The sequence below is a fragment of the Erpetoichthys calabaricus genome, chromosome 17 (genome assembly GCF_900747795.2).
Source record: "Erpetoichthys calabaricus chromosome 17, fErpCal1.3, whole genome shotgun sequence".
NCBI lineage: Eukaryota > Metazoa > Chordata > Cladistia > Polypteriformes > Polypteridae > Erpetoichthys > Erpetoichthys calabaricus.
In genome coordinates, this window is record NC_041410.2 from 32,990,286 (window position 1) to 33,006,317 (window position 16,032).

Genomic DNA, 16,032 nt, shown 5'->3' on the forward strand with positions numbered 1-16,032 from the left:
GTGCTTGTGCTGGGACTGTATTATACTTATGAAGAACGGGGAAGGCGTTTCCCACAAGGGAAAAAGAAAAGAAAATCAAGAGTGTGCATTGAACTGGTGTCCCACACGTGTCTGTGTCGGGTTCAGCAGGAGCTGCCAGACTGGTGGGCCACAGTGCTAAACACGGGCAACAGGAACGTCAATTATGAATACAAGATGTCCTATAGAAAACCACTACTGAAAGGGATTAAGTGGTATATCATGACACAATGTTTTAATCATCTGAGCAATGTGCAAAAGTGATTAAAAAGGTAAAATAACAAAAAAAAGTTAGGTTATATTATACAAACTGTTGAGTATAAACCAAGGGACTATTGTGGTCACCATGCCACAAAAATGACATAGCAGCACTTGAAGCTGTGCAGAGGATTACATTTACTTATACAGCTGACACCTTTGTCCAAGGTGACTTATGACATTTAGGATACAATTGGTTGCGTTTCTTTTGGTTTTCTGATTGGAGCACTGGCAGGTCAAGTGACTTGCTTATGGTCACACAGTGTCAGTAGCAGGATTTGAATACACAACCTCAGGGTTTGAAATCTGACAGATAAACGTTTTTAGTCTCAAACAGAGGAGATTATGTGAGGTGCTAATCCAGGTCTTCAAAATCCTCAAACACATTGATAAAGTAGAAACAGCAGAATTAACAGTGAACACGTACTCCAGGGCACCAGTAGTAGTTAAGTTGAAAGGCATTTAAGACTAAAGCCAGGAAGCACTTTTTTACACAAAGAGTTATGGGAATCTGAAACAAACTACTGAGACATGAGATCTAAACAGGAACGGTAACAACGTTTAAGAAGTATCTGGAATGAGATATTAAGACAGGTTGGTTATTGGCTAAGGAAATGAGCCTGATGGACTGAATGGTCTCCTCTGGTTTGCCAAATTACTTGTGTTCTTATACAAAACAGAAAAATAAAACATTCAAAATAAATAATGCCTACCGTTTTGAAAAATACAAAATCACAGCACTTAAACTTTATCGTGCATTTTTGATTGCCCCATATTTTTCTTCTTTTGGTTTCCTACCTGTTGTCCTTTAGTTTTCTGTAATAAAGCACTTTTTTCTGGATGTGTGTCTTCTGTAGTGCTTATTCGGTGTACAGATGATCATGAGCGCCCCCATCTGGCCACGACAGTTGTTTAAATGCTCCAGTATATGCAGATACTCTACTGAATGAATATTCCACTCCTACAAGGTTTGATTCCCTGTATGCTCTGGTGCAGTGCATCCTGGGACATGCACATTGTTTTCGTGAAGTTCACTTAAAGAGCCCCAAAAGTAGACTGAGAACTGTAACTCTGAGCTCTTTGTTAAACTGTCTGCGGTGAAACTAATGATTGAACAAGGGGGCTGAGTTTTGAAACACTTTACCTCTGACACACTATGAGTCAGAACTGTAAGAGGAAACAAATGGACCACCTTTGAAGAGATTTGTAATACCCCAAGTATGCAGTCAGATACCAACGCTGCCTTTTTTCTAACATACTTGAGAGCCTGAGCTTTTATCCACCTTAATTTAAGCTGAGAGAAAGGATTTTTATTAGAAGAGTCACCGCTGCCTTGTCCCATTTTAGTTTCATGTTACAGTTTCGCTTGTAAAGCAACAAATGTGAGCTACGTTAAACAATGGATAAATTAAGAGAAGAAGGAACTGCACAATGTGCTAAAGATTCAGAACCTTTGATTGTCTGTGCACATGCAGATGGTGTATGGAAGCAATTTTAACAAAGGTGCTCAATTATGCATTCCAAGTCTGAGGAGTTCAAGTGAAGAGACTCGAGTGTCACAAACACCAAAGCGCTGTATAGAAAAGCATGAAAGAGCATGAGCACACGCAATGCTTGGCCTCATTATCACGAGAAGGACGAGCTGTTAAACAAATTCTTGAGATGTGCTACCAGGCCGAAATTAACCATTAACGAAATAAAAAAGTACCACCTTTATATCCAAATTAACGGGAGAGTCTGACCCACAGAAGGATGCCTGCCAAGAGTTGGGGATCGTTGCTGAGTGCTTGCATGATGGATATCACTCGCTCTCTTTGTTTTATACTGAGAGGATAAATTACTGGTGGGGTGGCACAGTGCTTAGTGCTTTTGTCTCACACTCTGCTTCATATTTGCTTTGTCTTGGGTTGCCACTTACGTTAATAAAGTGTGGTAGGGTAATGAGCAAAGCTGAACTGGCCAAGCATGATTATGTTAGGCCTGCAATGCTCTGGCAACCTATGCATGGCTTATTTCCGCTTTATGCTGCTGAGATTCATTAGGGCATGTCTGCATCAAATAGATGAGTGCATACAGGGTGGCACAGTGGTTAGTGTTGCTACCTTATATCTTCTGGAATCAGGATTTAGTTTCTGAGGTTTTCCACCTTTATCTCTGTGCCCAAGTCAGAGACCACAATAATAATCTTAATACATAATTCGCCTGCCTCCTCACTCACTCACTCACTCACGTCCGTCACGAAGCCGAATGCACAGTCACCTTCTGCGTACGTCCGAAGCCGAATGCGCAGTCGCCTTCTGCGCAGCTGCCCGAAAAACCTTATGAGAGCGACATCCAACCCCAACATCGCGGCAGGCGGCGGATTTACGGCCGCAAAAATTCAAAGAGAAAGGCGACTTCGATTAAAGCTCTACAGGCCTGAAAGGCGATTTTGACTACAGCTCGAGGCTTAATTACACATTCTGATTCAACTACGCATTCATTCAATACACCTATATCAGGTTTGTGGTGCTTATACTTATTACTATTCCATATTGTACTGGAACATTCATCATTCAATATTATACTATAGGCCTGGAAAATTCATCAACTAACAGTACAAGCCTGTACAGTAATGAGTAAAGCGGAATACAATCATTACAAAACAACTTCTTCGTTACTTATTATTTGTTCTTCATACACTGCTGACACAAACTCGTGCCCATTTCATCTTACGTTGTCGAAACGGGCTCTTTGTCTAGTATTATAATAATAATAACAATCTAGGCTATTGTAGTAGTTAAGGCTTTGGACTTCAAACCCTAAGATTGTGGGTTCAGATCCCACTACTGACACCATGGGGCTATAAGCAAATCACTTCACCTGCCTCTGCTCCAGTTGGAAAAGCAAAACAAATGTAATCTACTGTATTTCAGATGTTGTAAGCTGCCTTAGATAAAAGGGTCAGCCAAATAGGTAAATCAATCCAGGGAAGACATTTCCTGCATTATCCCCTAGGTTACCTAGAGTGTTCCTTAAGATGAAACCCTGGGTGAAGCAGGCTTAGAAAATGAGTGTGCCTCTTAATGGCTTCTTATCTACAATCATTTCTTCCAAGGTAGGCTCTGTCATTTGCATCTGTTAGGCATAGCAAAATAAAACAACATCCGCCTAATCCAAGTCAAGGAGGCAGGGGGCTGAAGCCTAATCAAGCAGCAGCATAAATAAGGCAGAAACTCGCCCTAGAGAGGGCCCTAGACCATTGCAGACCCCAATCTCATACATACATTCATGTATGCCAAATTTGGAGTCGTCAATTAATCTAGGGCGGAGTGGTAGCTCTGAGACTAGGGATCTGCGCCAGCAATTGGAGGGTTGCCAGTTTGAATACCATAAATGCCAGAAGTGACTCTACTTCGTTGGGCCCTTGAGCAAAGCCCTTAACCTGCAATTGCTTTGTCCTGGGTATGACGTTAATCTGCATCCAGCCTCTCCAACTTGCAGGGAACACCTGGGGGCTGGTGGCAGGATTGGCACTCCAGCCACTGTAAAAAAAGCTCAACACTGTTCAGTGTGGCACTAAGGTGTCACCCATTGCACTGCTGTACTTGGATCTCAATTCAGGTGGTTTGCTGTGTGGTGGGTGCAGCAACACACCATAATCAGCGCATGCTCCCAACCTCAACCTCAATTAATCTAACTAGTATGTCACTGGGGATGTGGAAGGAAACTCCTACACAACGGAGAACATGTAAGCTCCACTCCAACAAAAATCATACACAGGATTCTGAATCCAAGAGGCAGCATGGCTACCCACTGCTCTTTCTTCCAAATAACAAAAAAAAGAAGAAAATTAATAAATTCAAATAAGCCAAGTCAATGTTGGATTTGACTGTTCCCTGACTTTCTCCTACCTGGTGAATGTCTTACAAACATTTGCAACATCATTGCCATGAATTGGAAGACAGATTAAAACACAGTGGCCAATAAAAAGCAAAGTGAAGGAATAGAAAACCTAAACAATAGGAAGAAAGAAGAACCAACCATGATAACAGATTTACAACGCACTATCAGTGGATAGCCGGAGTGTGACACAGAAGACATCTACTGACCTGCTTTGGGTTTTCACCAAGACAATGAAGTATGACAAGCTTCAGCAGAAAACATATGCAAAACCAGCCTGAATTTGTATAGAAGTAATGTTTTATGATTGCTCTCTAATGCCACGTTAATCTGTCCAAGCCAAAGTGACCTTAAAGGAATACTCCACTCAAAGGTGATATTTTTTGTATGTTATTTACCCCATTTAGTTTGTACTGATGGCCAAGAAAAATCTTTAATCTCAAGTTTTTATGGATAAAGAACATAACAAAGTTTCTGAGAGAACAGGACCCAATGTTGACCAATGCTGGATAACCGCAAACTTCCCATTGGGATTAATAAAGTATCTATCTATCTATCTATCTATCTATCTATCTATCTATCTATCTATCTATCTATCTATCTATCTATCTATCTATCTATCTATCTATCTATCTATCTATCTATCTATCTATCTATCTATCTATCTATCTATCTATCTATCTTATCAAAAGTCTGCATGAAAAAACTGTGTAGTCAACCAGTTGTATACTCAGGATAATGAAAGTAGTCCACAAACAGGAAACCCTTTCAATACTTGACCAATGAGTTGGAGGGGATGTGGACCTTCAGTTTAAAAGTGTGACCTCATATGAGGGGGACTTCCTGTTTGTGGACTACTTTCAGTATCCAGAGTATACCACTGGATGACTTGATATGTAGATCATGTGACACAAGTAATGCAAGACGGCCTCACGGACGTTTCTAACAGTGTTTGCTTTTGTTCAGCGTTGATCACGATTGGGTCCAGTTCTATCAGAAACTTTGTTATGTCCTTTCTCTACAAAACATGAGACTCAAAATTTTTCAAGGGCACTACTACAAGCTACATGGGATAATTTACAATAGGGGTCTGAAAAGTTTATCCTTTGGGCTGATAATGGCTGTAGGTTTTTGTTCCAACCTAATTTCTTAATGAGAAGTCGATCATTGCTTTTGAAGATGTCAGGAACCAGCAGTTCTCCTTATAACTTGTTTCCATTTACATCTGTGTGCGTTCATCGTAAACTACTAGGTTTAATAAAACATTTGTAAGTAAACGGAAGAGAAAAAAGTGAATGACTAATAATTTCTCTTTCACTTCAGGCTACAAATCATTTGGATGATATCCTTGAAAAGGAAAAAATCTACAATGACCTGACATGGCAGAATGAAAGCATTAACAAGCCGTCAAATGAAATATGATCTGTTATTGGCACGGATTGGTTTCTAATTAGGCAATTTGGTTGGACACTTGCCTTGCAGTAAGGAGACCTGGGTTCGCTTCCCAGGTCCTCCCTGCGTGGAGTTTGCATGTTCTCCCCGTGTCTGCATGGGTTTCCTCCGGGCGCTCCAGTTTCCTCCCACAGTCCAAAGACATGCAGGTTAGGTGGATTTGCGATTCTAAATTGTCCCTACTGTGTGCTTGGTGTGTTTGTGTGTGTCCTGCGGTGGGTTGGCACCCTGCCCAGGATTGGTTCCTGCCTTGTGCCCTGTGTTGGCTGGGATTGGCTCCAGCAGAACTCTGTGACCATGTGTTCGGATTCAGTGGGTTGGACAATGGATGGATGGATGGTTGGACACTACGGCCATTCAGGACCAACTTTGCAGACCCCTGATGCACATCACCATCTTCACAAGCTTAAAGTCAGCAGGTTTCCCAAGCGTCTGCACAGGTAGCTCAAGCGGCGAACCTCAAGTTTTAGAAAGTCGTACATATGGACTTAGAATGCATTGTGTCCATGAATAACAAATCCTTATTCAACTACTGTATGTCAACACATTTTAATGAAGAATCTCACATTTATGTGAAAGTTTGATTCAGGGATCTTTAAATTTCAACTCAATGTTCTTTTGGAGAATGTATGTGCATAGGGTTGGTGAGCATGTTGGGCTGAAAGGCCTGTTCTCATCACAATTTGTGTCCTAATGTATCTGCCACAAGTAAAAACTATGGAAAGAATCTGCTTGACATGAATTAACTTAAGACATGAAATGCGGAAATATGGAAAAAATTAAGCAAGACTTACATAAATGGTCTACCCTTCATCTCACTTTAGGCGGAAGAATTAACATTGTTAAGATGACTATCCTTCCTAAGCTTCTTTTTTATTTCAAAATATTCCAATATGCACCAATAAATAATTTTTTAAGAAATTAAGATTCAACCATAACCTCATTTATTTGGAATTTAAAACATCCACGTATCCAATGGGCGACCCTACATAGACCTAAGGCAGAAGGTGGCATGGCTCTACCTAACTTTCAATTTTATTACTGGGTGGCAATTATACAAACTATAAAAACCTGGACATGAATACAAATAGATGAACAGACACAGGCTTGGTCCGCAATAGAAATAAAATCCTGCAGTACCTCTTTATATTCCTTGCTTCATACCCTAATAAGTACAAGTCTTCACCAATACACTAACAACCCAATAATGCTTCACTCACTCACAATATGGAACCAATGTAGGAAGTATTTTAAGGTACAATTTCAATACCAGCAAAATGTCGAGGGGCGCAGTGTGATAAAAGTTGGAATGTGACGTCAGAGTCTCTGTTTACTATCTACATGTGACAGAAAGCCGAGTCTATGTGGATCCTACGGGATCGATGTGCACGCTTTGATGTTTGATGAATGGTTCGATGTGGTGAAGCAAAATACCGACATACAAATGCATCCGTTGTGCTTTTATATTCAAGCTGGAGCATGCGTTGCGTGAAGTATAAACCCGGCCTTATACTCTTCCATGTCCATATGGGTTTTTTATCTGGACATCCTATATGTGAGTGTTAGTTTAACTTAATGTAGGACTGACCTGCAATGCCTGCCAAACCACCAAAGTTTGGTATTTCTCTTTGTGACCAAAACTACTGGGACAGGCCTTGCCTCCCCATAACCCTGTAAGGAAAAAAAAAAACAGGGAAGTGCACTTCCATGCATTGTTTTAAAATGCTTAAGACAGCCACTCTGACTAAAAACATAACTACAGTCTATCTCATTATGTTCAAGTAGGGGTGAGGACGAACACAAACACGATTTTTAAAAAAGCCTTAAAAAGCCATCCTGGCAAACATCCAGGCTAAAAATCCTTCAGCACTCAAAAGGTCAAATTGTTTTCTTTGTTTTAATGTGAAGAAATCCTGTTATTTTTTTTTTCAAAACTTCTTTGGAACTGTTATTAGTCTTGGTGTCTACTGTATATCTGGGGGAAGCCAGTGGCGGTTCAAAACAGGAATTTGTTACAAGGGGACTCCTGCACGGATGGCCTTGGAAGACTCTATTTGGATTTCCCCACCACCCAGACTCATCCAGCTTGTCAGGAGGCCATTGATTTATGAGCCTGATAACCTTCTTGTTGCTGTTCCCTAAGTCAATAACCGCCCTCACAATCCATGTAATTAAATAGTTTTCTGCTTCTCTTGGTTTCCCAGACACCGTGTGCTGAGGAATGAGATCTTAACATTAGGGCTCAGCACTTGGCAACACAGCCTTGATACTGACATTTAGGGAAGCATAAATGGTGTGTTTACAGCAAACGGCATTCAAATAAAAACTGGTCAGGAAATCCAGTGTTTCTATAAACCTAAAATTTGAGGCAAAACTATAAAAATGAAAGATTTCAGGGTAGTTGGGTTTAAATTGCAGCCTTGCCATTCTCTATACAGAGCTTAGCCATTTGCATTGGTTTATCTAAATTAATTTTATAGAAGCAAGTGCAGGATGCAGGTTTATAATTTTACTTGAGAAAGCAACCAGAGATGCATCTGGCCTTGCACCTGAACTGGTTTGAGATGGGTTGAAAACTGATGGATGAGTGAGTGTACAGCCTGCAATTACCGTATATACTCACATGTAAGTCGGGTCTTAAAACCCAAAAAATCGATCATAAAATCAGACCCCAACTTATACGCTGTTCAAAAATGCGACACTTAATTTTTTTTTTACATCTTCTTGCTTCCTCTAACCTCACATCAGTTTCTCAGACACATCGAATTTTGTTGCAGCAGCACAGTTACCAATTTCTTTCACCACATCAATAACTTTTAATTTAAAACCAGCTTCATATTTTCTTCTGATTGAACACTCCATTGTAGATAAGAAATGCTCTTACGATAAAGGTGTATGAGGGTGTGAGATACAAAAAACACCAAACAGTGCAAACGTCGCTTCGGAATAGTTTGGGTATTACCGTGTGGTCACGTAGGCATAATACATAGAAAATAAAGGCAGTGTGGTTACTCTCTCAGGTGGGCATTAGCATATCATAATCTCTTGGAGCAATAATGTGAGTTTTCCGCATTCGACTTATATGACCGACCTTATAAGATACCGGAAATTATACGGTAAAATCAAGCCCCGACTTATCAGCAGAAGAACATAAACACGAGTATATACGGTAACTGGAATTATGTCTAAGCATATCTAGATGGGTTCCTCCCACATCTCAAAGACACACACGTTACCTTAACTCATGACTCTGAATCGGCTTTGAAACATCCAAATGTGACCTGCACCAGACTGACCCTCTGTCCAGAATGGTTCCCACCCTAGCTGCATAGTTAGGAAAATAAACAGTCGAAATTCACACAGGACTGTACAGGCTGTCTGGCAGAAAGACAATATGGCCTTAAGACTAAGCTTTATTGTAACTGTAGCATAGTGAAAGATCAGGTAGAGCGGACAACATGGAACGACCCCCTTGCATGCAGTTTTTGGTTCTCAGGTCCTCTAGAGGCCTTGTCACATTACATGAGCTTACTGATGACTATCAATTGCAGACTTTATTTAGGTAATCTTAGCGCATCAGAGGCAGTCTTGGCACACTCTAGTGATCTCTAGTTGCGGAGACTGACATCTCCAGTTATTCAGTCCATTCAGTCCGCAACATCATTAAATTTGTCTTGAAGGATAACTTTGGTATTTTTCAAGTCAAAGTCATTTATTCACAAACATGGTATATAAGTGTTTGACACGACAGATTGTATTCTACAGTTAAGCGTTTTCTGTAAATCTTAAAAATGCCATGCTCGCACTGGAGCTTTACAATAGCGGCAACGGGGCACGAAAAACCACCGGAAAATAAAAAAGATAAAAAAAGGGCAAAGCTAGTGAAACTCTGGAATTGTGAAACTGAGCATGACTTGCACTCGCAGATTTTATTGATATCTATAATCTTAGCCAGTCAGGGGCTAAGTCTGACATACCCAGTGACTCAATGCAACCCTTGTGAGGGCAGACTCTATGGGCATGAGAGCTGACAACCACTGAATGCTCACCCAGGAGCACTGTTGTATAAGGAATGCGGGTGTTTTGAACTTGATAAACAGAAGAGCGACGTGTCTGTCTGATGTTGCATATTTTACATACTACGACAGAATGGAAAGAAAAAAAAAAAGGCTGAGATTGCAGCTGAACTCATCGTACTTGTAAAGCCTTTGTACGGGTACCAGCTACATCAGGTAGCACAGAGGAAGGGGCGGCACTGCAGAAATGTGAAATTGTGGTGGAAAGAGTCCTGAAATTTGTCACGCCCTGCAGTTTCTAGCTTCTTTCATGCTCAGAGGACACGGTCAGCAACTGCAGCCATTACGTTCAAAATCCCATCCAAGTAAAAGTCGAGTAACGTGTCACATGCTTAACATTAGCAAGCTCAACAGCAACAGACTTACCAAAATGGACGGTCCCCACAGTTGTCCCTTAGGCTGGTTACAGGAATAAAGAAAAAAACTAAGAGGTAATGGAGAACAGCAACAAAACACAGGAGACACAGAGGTTGATCACAAAGCTAAATATATTCATCCTCTACACATTGTAAACAAATACAACACAACACAGAGCAACACAACTGTACTAGATATACAACACAGAGGTGGTGGTGGGCGAAGCTGCGGAGACCCCCACCCTGTCAGTAGTTTAAAAAAAATTGCCTTGCCAGCATGAGGCCCATTTGCTGTGTGCTGGGTGAGATGTGTAGCCACATGGTGCAGTGTCCACTCACATAACTGAAGCTTTGTTCAAACAGTCAGCACCTGTCTGCGGACCGAGCTATAACAGCCACCCCACACCCCCATTCAGCAATCTGTAAAATCAATATAAGGAGAATAAAGCTGAAAAGTCAGCCACTGAGTAAACTAAGTGCCCTGAAGCAAAGTGCTGGCTACAATAGTACCATGCCAAGTGTCACAACAGTCAGAAATCCAAGAAGACTCTTGTGGCTTTTTAATGAAGCAACAGCTTTATTAAGGGCCCAAAATAAACTTCCAGGAGGCCATGTAAAGGATATTTACATTTTATTCCCAACGTTGCACAGGCTAACACCAGATAAAAAATATTTTCAGATTAATCCGAAAGTGAAAATTTGCCATGTCTTAATGACCTCCTCATAGATCAGTCTGCTCTGCAGTGGTATGAGGCACTCCCACCTAAAAGACAAACCCAAAGCACTTAGTTCCTCAAAAGCCTTCAGAATGTTTCCCTTATGATCTCTAAAAGACAACATTACATAAACCATCTTGGGGCCCTTCCACTGATTCATTTGTTGGTGAAAACATCCTTACGACACCATAGTGTCAGAAGTCACAGGTGGGCCGGGCCCCCTATATGTCAAGTGACAGTCATTCTGACGAGAGTCTTATCTAATTTTTCTCAAGCTGATATCAGAGTGCATAACAAAAAAAAAAAAAAAACAACTTGCTGGGATGTCCTGGGGTGTCAGAACGTCTTACCCACCAACCCGAACCCCCATCATGTGTCTAAACAAGTCACATTAATTATATGGCAAGACAACAAGCCTGCAATCCAGAACTTTTAAAAAGTGATTTAAAGAAAAACAATTTGCAAGCTTGTCCAGTTCTCTAAAAATATAAAAACCAAACACACACACACACACACACACATTAAACCGAAAAAAAAGAAACAGAGTCGATAAGGCAGACAGATACAACCCGAGCCCCCTCACTACAACTGGTCACCAGCAGCTCTGATTGTGGTGCCGCTAACTCACTGATGTTGAACCGTTCTGCTGGCCTCCTATTAATGGACTGGATGAAAAAAATGAAGACGGCTACCCCTTCTGTAGGTCTTTGCCAATTCAATGTTAAAAATTTCAGAGGTCAGGAGGTTTCAGAAGATCCGTGCGCACTGTGCTACTGCCAGAGTGTGTCTTTGTAGAGACTGCATCTAATAAAGCTGTTTACATGTTGGAATCGCCAAGTAGCAGGCGGCACAGGACCAATCCAACTGATCAGTAAATGTGTCGCGCACAGCACAGAAACATCAAAGGTACACATTGCTCAGTAAAAAAAGGGCAAATTCGGCTATGCTATTAGAAGAAAAAAGTACTCCTAACAATGTACAGTCATTTAATAACACGGCTATTAAGGATACTCTACTTACTCCATTAGCCAGACTATGAAGAACAAGAAAAAAAAATACTCTTAAATGGTGGAATGAGGCAAGGCTGGTCTATCCAGAGCAAGAAAGCAGCGGGGCCAGGGTTACGGTGCTTCCAAGGTGGCTGGGAGCACACATGCACAACACTGAAAGGCCTCTCTTTCAGCACAGTCTTTTGGGACAGTATTTACAGTAGTTATAATACACAATTGTCCATTTTGGTTATTAAAAAAAAAAAAAAAAACAAAAAACAAAAATCAAACAGAGAGATCTTTCTTTCTCTATGTGGGAAGCCTTGCACCAAATGGAAGAAGATGTAATAGACTTGTCTTCCTGGGATCCACACAGTATTCCCTTGCAGTGGTGCCGTGTCTTGCCATATAGCCGGTTTGCTTCCCTCAATACATTTTTTTTGTTTTCACTCAGCACTGAAAAGAAAGGAGAGAAAGAACAAACATTTGAATATTTACAGTGTAGTGTAACCTCCTTCAGGCATGTAATGTGTACTTTTTGTACAACACCTATAAAAAGTATTCATCCCCTTGGAAGTTTTCACATTTTATTGTTGTACAACATCAAAGCACGGTGGAAATAATTTGGCTTTTTTGGTACTGATCAAGAGGAAAAAATGTTTTCAATGTTAAAGTGAAGACAGATCACAGCAAAGTGGTCAAAATTAGCTACACATATAAAACACAAAATAATTATCACATAAGTATGCACCCCCTTCAAGTCAGTGTTTAGTAGACGACCCTTTGGCAGCCGTTCCAGTTTTGAGCCCGCGTGCACAGGTCTCTCTGTCAGGTTGCATGGAGATCGCGATTGAACAGCCTTTTACAATTCCAGCTACAAATTGTCAATTGGATTGAGATCTGCACTCAGACTCAGCCACTCCAGGACATCAACATTGGTAGCTTTGGCTTTCGCTTGTGGTTGATGTCTTAGTGGGAAACAAATCTAGGTGCAGGTTTCTTGCAGACCGAATCAGGTGTTCTTCCAGGATTTCCTTGTATATTCCCAAATTCATTTCCCCTCTACACTTACAAGTCTTCGAGGACCTGCTGCAGAGAAGGGTCCCCACGGCATGATGCTGACATCACCTTGCTTCAGGGTGAGGGATGGTCATAACTCAGTGTGAGGTATGCCAAAAAATAGCTTTTAGTCTGTTGGCCAAAACACTTAGTTTTAGTCTCATTAGATCATAGAATCGTCTCCTGGGGTTAGGGTTAGGGTTAGGGTTGTCTTCAGAGTCTCAAACACTCTTGGCTTTTCCTTTGCCACTTTCTCATGAAGCTGCAGCTAGTGAAGAACCCAGGCAAAAGACAGAGAGAGAAAGGAGGAAAGAATCGTGAACAGAACGACAGAGAGTGACACAGAACAACAAAGCAAGAAGTCGTAACCAAGGGGATCAGTCCAAGAGAAGCGTCTCAGCCCAATATGCAAACCCAAAGACAAAACATAAGGACATGTAAGAACGAAAACCAAAAAAATGAAATTCATTGTAGTTTTGTTTTTGAAAGTCAGACAATCACACTTCCCGAAGAGGGGGTTTAAATGCAGACACAAATGTTGTCATAATGGCGTGCTGTCCGGTGTGTGTCCCCAGCTACCTGTACTCATACCAAGCAGCCTGATCACAAAAAGATAGCAGCTCTCAGAAACCAAGATGACACCATGGTAAAGATACTAAATAACAAACAAACACATCAAATAACTAAAATACTTAATGTGGCCATGTAATGAAAGTAAAATAAGACACACCAAGAATACAAGATTCAGTGAAAAAAACAAAGCCATAGGAAAAATGAAGAAATAAATGAATACACTTGTTTATTAATGTTCACTTATGATGTGACTTTACAATCTATTCAATCTCATCCACTGTGTCATTTCACTCTTTCAGAGTTCCCATAGGTGTCTTAATGGCCACCCTCACTAGTCGTCTTCTTGCACAATCAGTAATTTTTTTTTTTTTTGGACGACCTCCTCTAAAAAGATTAGGGTCTCGTTTATATTTCACGCTCAGACTGTGTACGCGCACGTCATGCCTGCCACGTGTTCTCAGCGTTCTCTTTGAAACGTCCTCTGAGCAGGTCCTCAGAAATTAACGCGATGTGTACGCGAGTTGCAGCACCAGCAAAAAGTCGGGGGGCGCAGTGTAATAAAAGTTGGAACGTGACGCCAGGGTCTCTGTTAACTATCTACATGTGACAGAAAGCCCCTATGCGGATCCTACGGGATCGATGTGCGCGCTTCGATGTTTGATGAATGGTTCAATGTAGTGAAGCAAAATGCCGACACACAGATGCATTTGTGATGCTTTTATATTCAAGCGCCGCATATTCCCGATCGTAATGACACGATACATTTTAAAAGTCTCACATACCATCTTTTGTGCCGTCTTTTTTTCTGGGGCTTCCTCCTGACCTGACAGCAGCGGCAAACAGCAATAGATCACCACACAGAACACATTAAATGTATTGTAAGAGCCATTTTCCTTGTTCTATAAGATTCATTAATATTTATTAGATGACAATGCATAAACTATGGGAGGTTCCTATAACCCCCATAAATAGAATCGTATTGGTATGTTCTTGCCATTTCTAACATCTTGGAGTAAACATTATTCTTCAGTTAGTTAGTGACAGCCTTGCCTTGTATAAGGTGTAGAGGCATGCGGTTTTTAACCGTGACCATGCCTGGGCACTTGCCTATGTGCCACCCGGCTTACGAGCCTTTTGAGTGCGTGAAGTAAATATGTAAGAAAACAGCACTTAATTTATGTGTTGTGCCGTACGTAAAACGTACAGAAGAAGAAGCTAAGAATCTTTAAGTAGAGATGAAGAAATTAAGAACCATTAAGTAGAGAAGAAGAGATTAAGAACCTTTAAGTATAGAAATAACTAAAGTCTTTCAAGAAAAGCTAAGTTTATAGAAGATACATTTTTCCCTTTTTTTGCCTTTTATTCTACGTGTGTAACTATTTTTCTTTTATTCTTGTTTGGATTATTTGCTTTTAACTTTCACTAAATACCTTTAAAACGAACACTTGGACTTTGAGAATTCTTTTGACACGCGTCTTACCCGTGACTGATAACACCTTATATTCCAGCAGCTACATGTATGTTATTCCAACACTCAGCACATTTATACTTGATATCACTTTCATGATGAAAAGCATTAAAGTATGTATGTTACATTTTATAGATAAATTGTTAATTTCATTTAAATAATGAATACTGCTAATAATTATACACATGGGGGTGACACGGTGGCGGAGCAGTAGCACTGCTGCCTCACAGGGAGTCACGTCCCTGGTGTTCCCTGCCTGGAGTTTGCATGTTTTCCTGTTGGGTTTCCACAGTGTGCTCCGGTTTCCTTCCAAAGACATGCAGATTTGGTGACACTAAAACGACGCTAGTGTATGTGCGTGCTTGTATTCACCTTGCGATGAGCTAATGCCCCGTCTAGGGATTGTTTCTACCTCATGCCCAATGCTTGCTGCAATGGACACATTCCTGGATTGATGGATTTAATCATTAAACATGCTTTTCAGAGATATTGCGGTAAGGTGTCATCAGAATTTAACGGGTGTTATAGGCAATTCACAACACAGCAAAGCCGAACCTGTTCTCACCGTGATAATATCTCACACTGCCACCTGGTGGATTCTTCCAGATTTACATAAAGTACGCGTGCAAGTATAAACAGTAAAACACTTGTGTAGCAGGAGCGTCTGCTAGATCGTGAAGTATAAACCTGGCCTAACAGCTGTGCCATACTCTTTCCATTTCTTCATTCTTGATTTAACTCGACTCCAAGGGATATTCACTGACTAGGAGATTCTCTTGTTCCATATTTCCTGTCTTGTGCTTTTCCATCACCTTTTCACTAAGTTTCTTGGAGTCTTCTTTTATCTTCATTGTGTATGCTAGATCACCACACTGACTCACCATAAGGGGCATTTATATTATAGTCAGGTGATCTCCCCTGAACTAATGATGTGACAGATAAAACCAACTGGCTATACCAGTGATGATTGAGTTGTATCAAACTAATGGTGGTGAATACTTATGAGATCGGTTATTTTGTGTTTTTACATTTATAATTAAATTTTGATCTGTTTTCATTTTGAATTTGAAGAGTTGAAAAGTTTTTCTACTGACCACCATCAAAAAAGCCAAACAAAATCCACTATGATTAAATGTTGAAAAACAATAAAATGTGTAAACTTCTTAGGGTGTGAATACTTTTTGT

At 40.7% G+C, this 16,032-nt stretch overlaps 1 protein-coding gene across 3 annotated transcripts in view; it reads right to left on the minus strand.

Moving 5' to 3' along the window:
• Positions 1-10,156: 10,156 nt before the first annotated feature.
• bcam (basal cell adhesion molecule (Lutheran blood group)) overlaps positions 10,157-16,032 on the minus strand; it is a 117,605-nt gene continuing 111,729 nt past the window's right edge. For all 3 annotated transcript variants that reach the window (XM_028822867.2, XM_051920594.1, XM_028822868.2), the window contains one exon: positions 10,157-12,203. In XM_028822867.2, the coding sequence (XP_028678700.1) occupies positions 12,198-12,203 (6 nt within the window). In that variant the 3' untranslated portion in view covers positions 10,157-12,197. The remainder of the gene's footprint in view (positions 12,204-16,032) is intronic.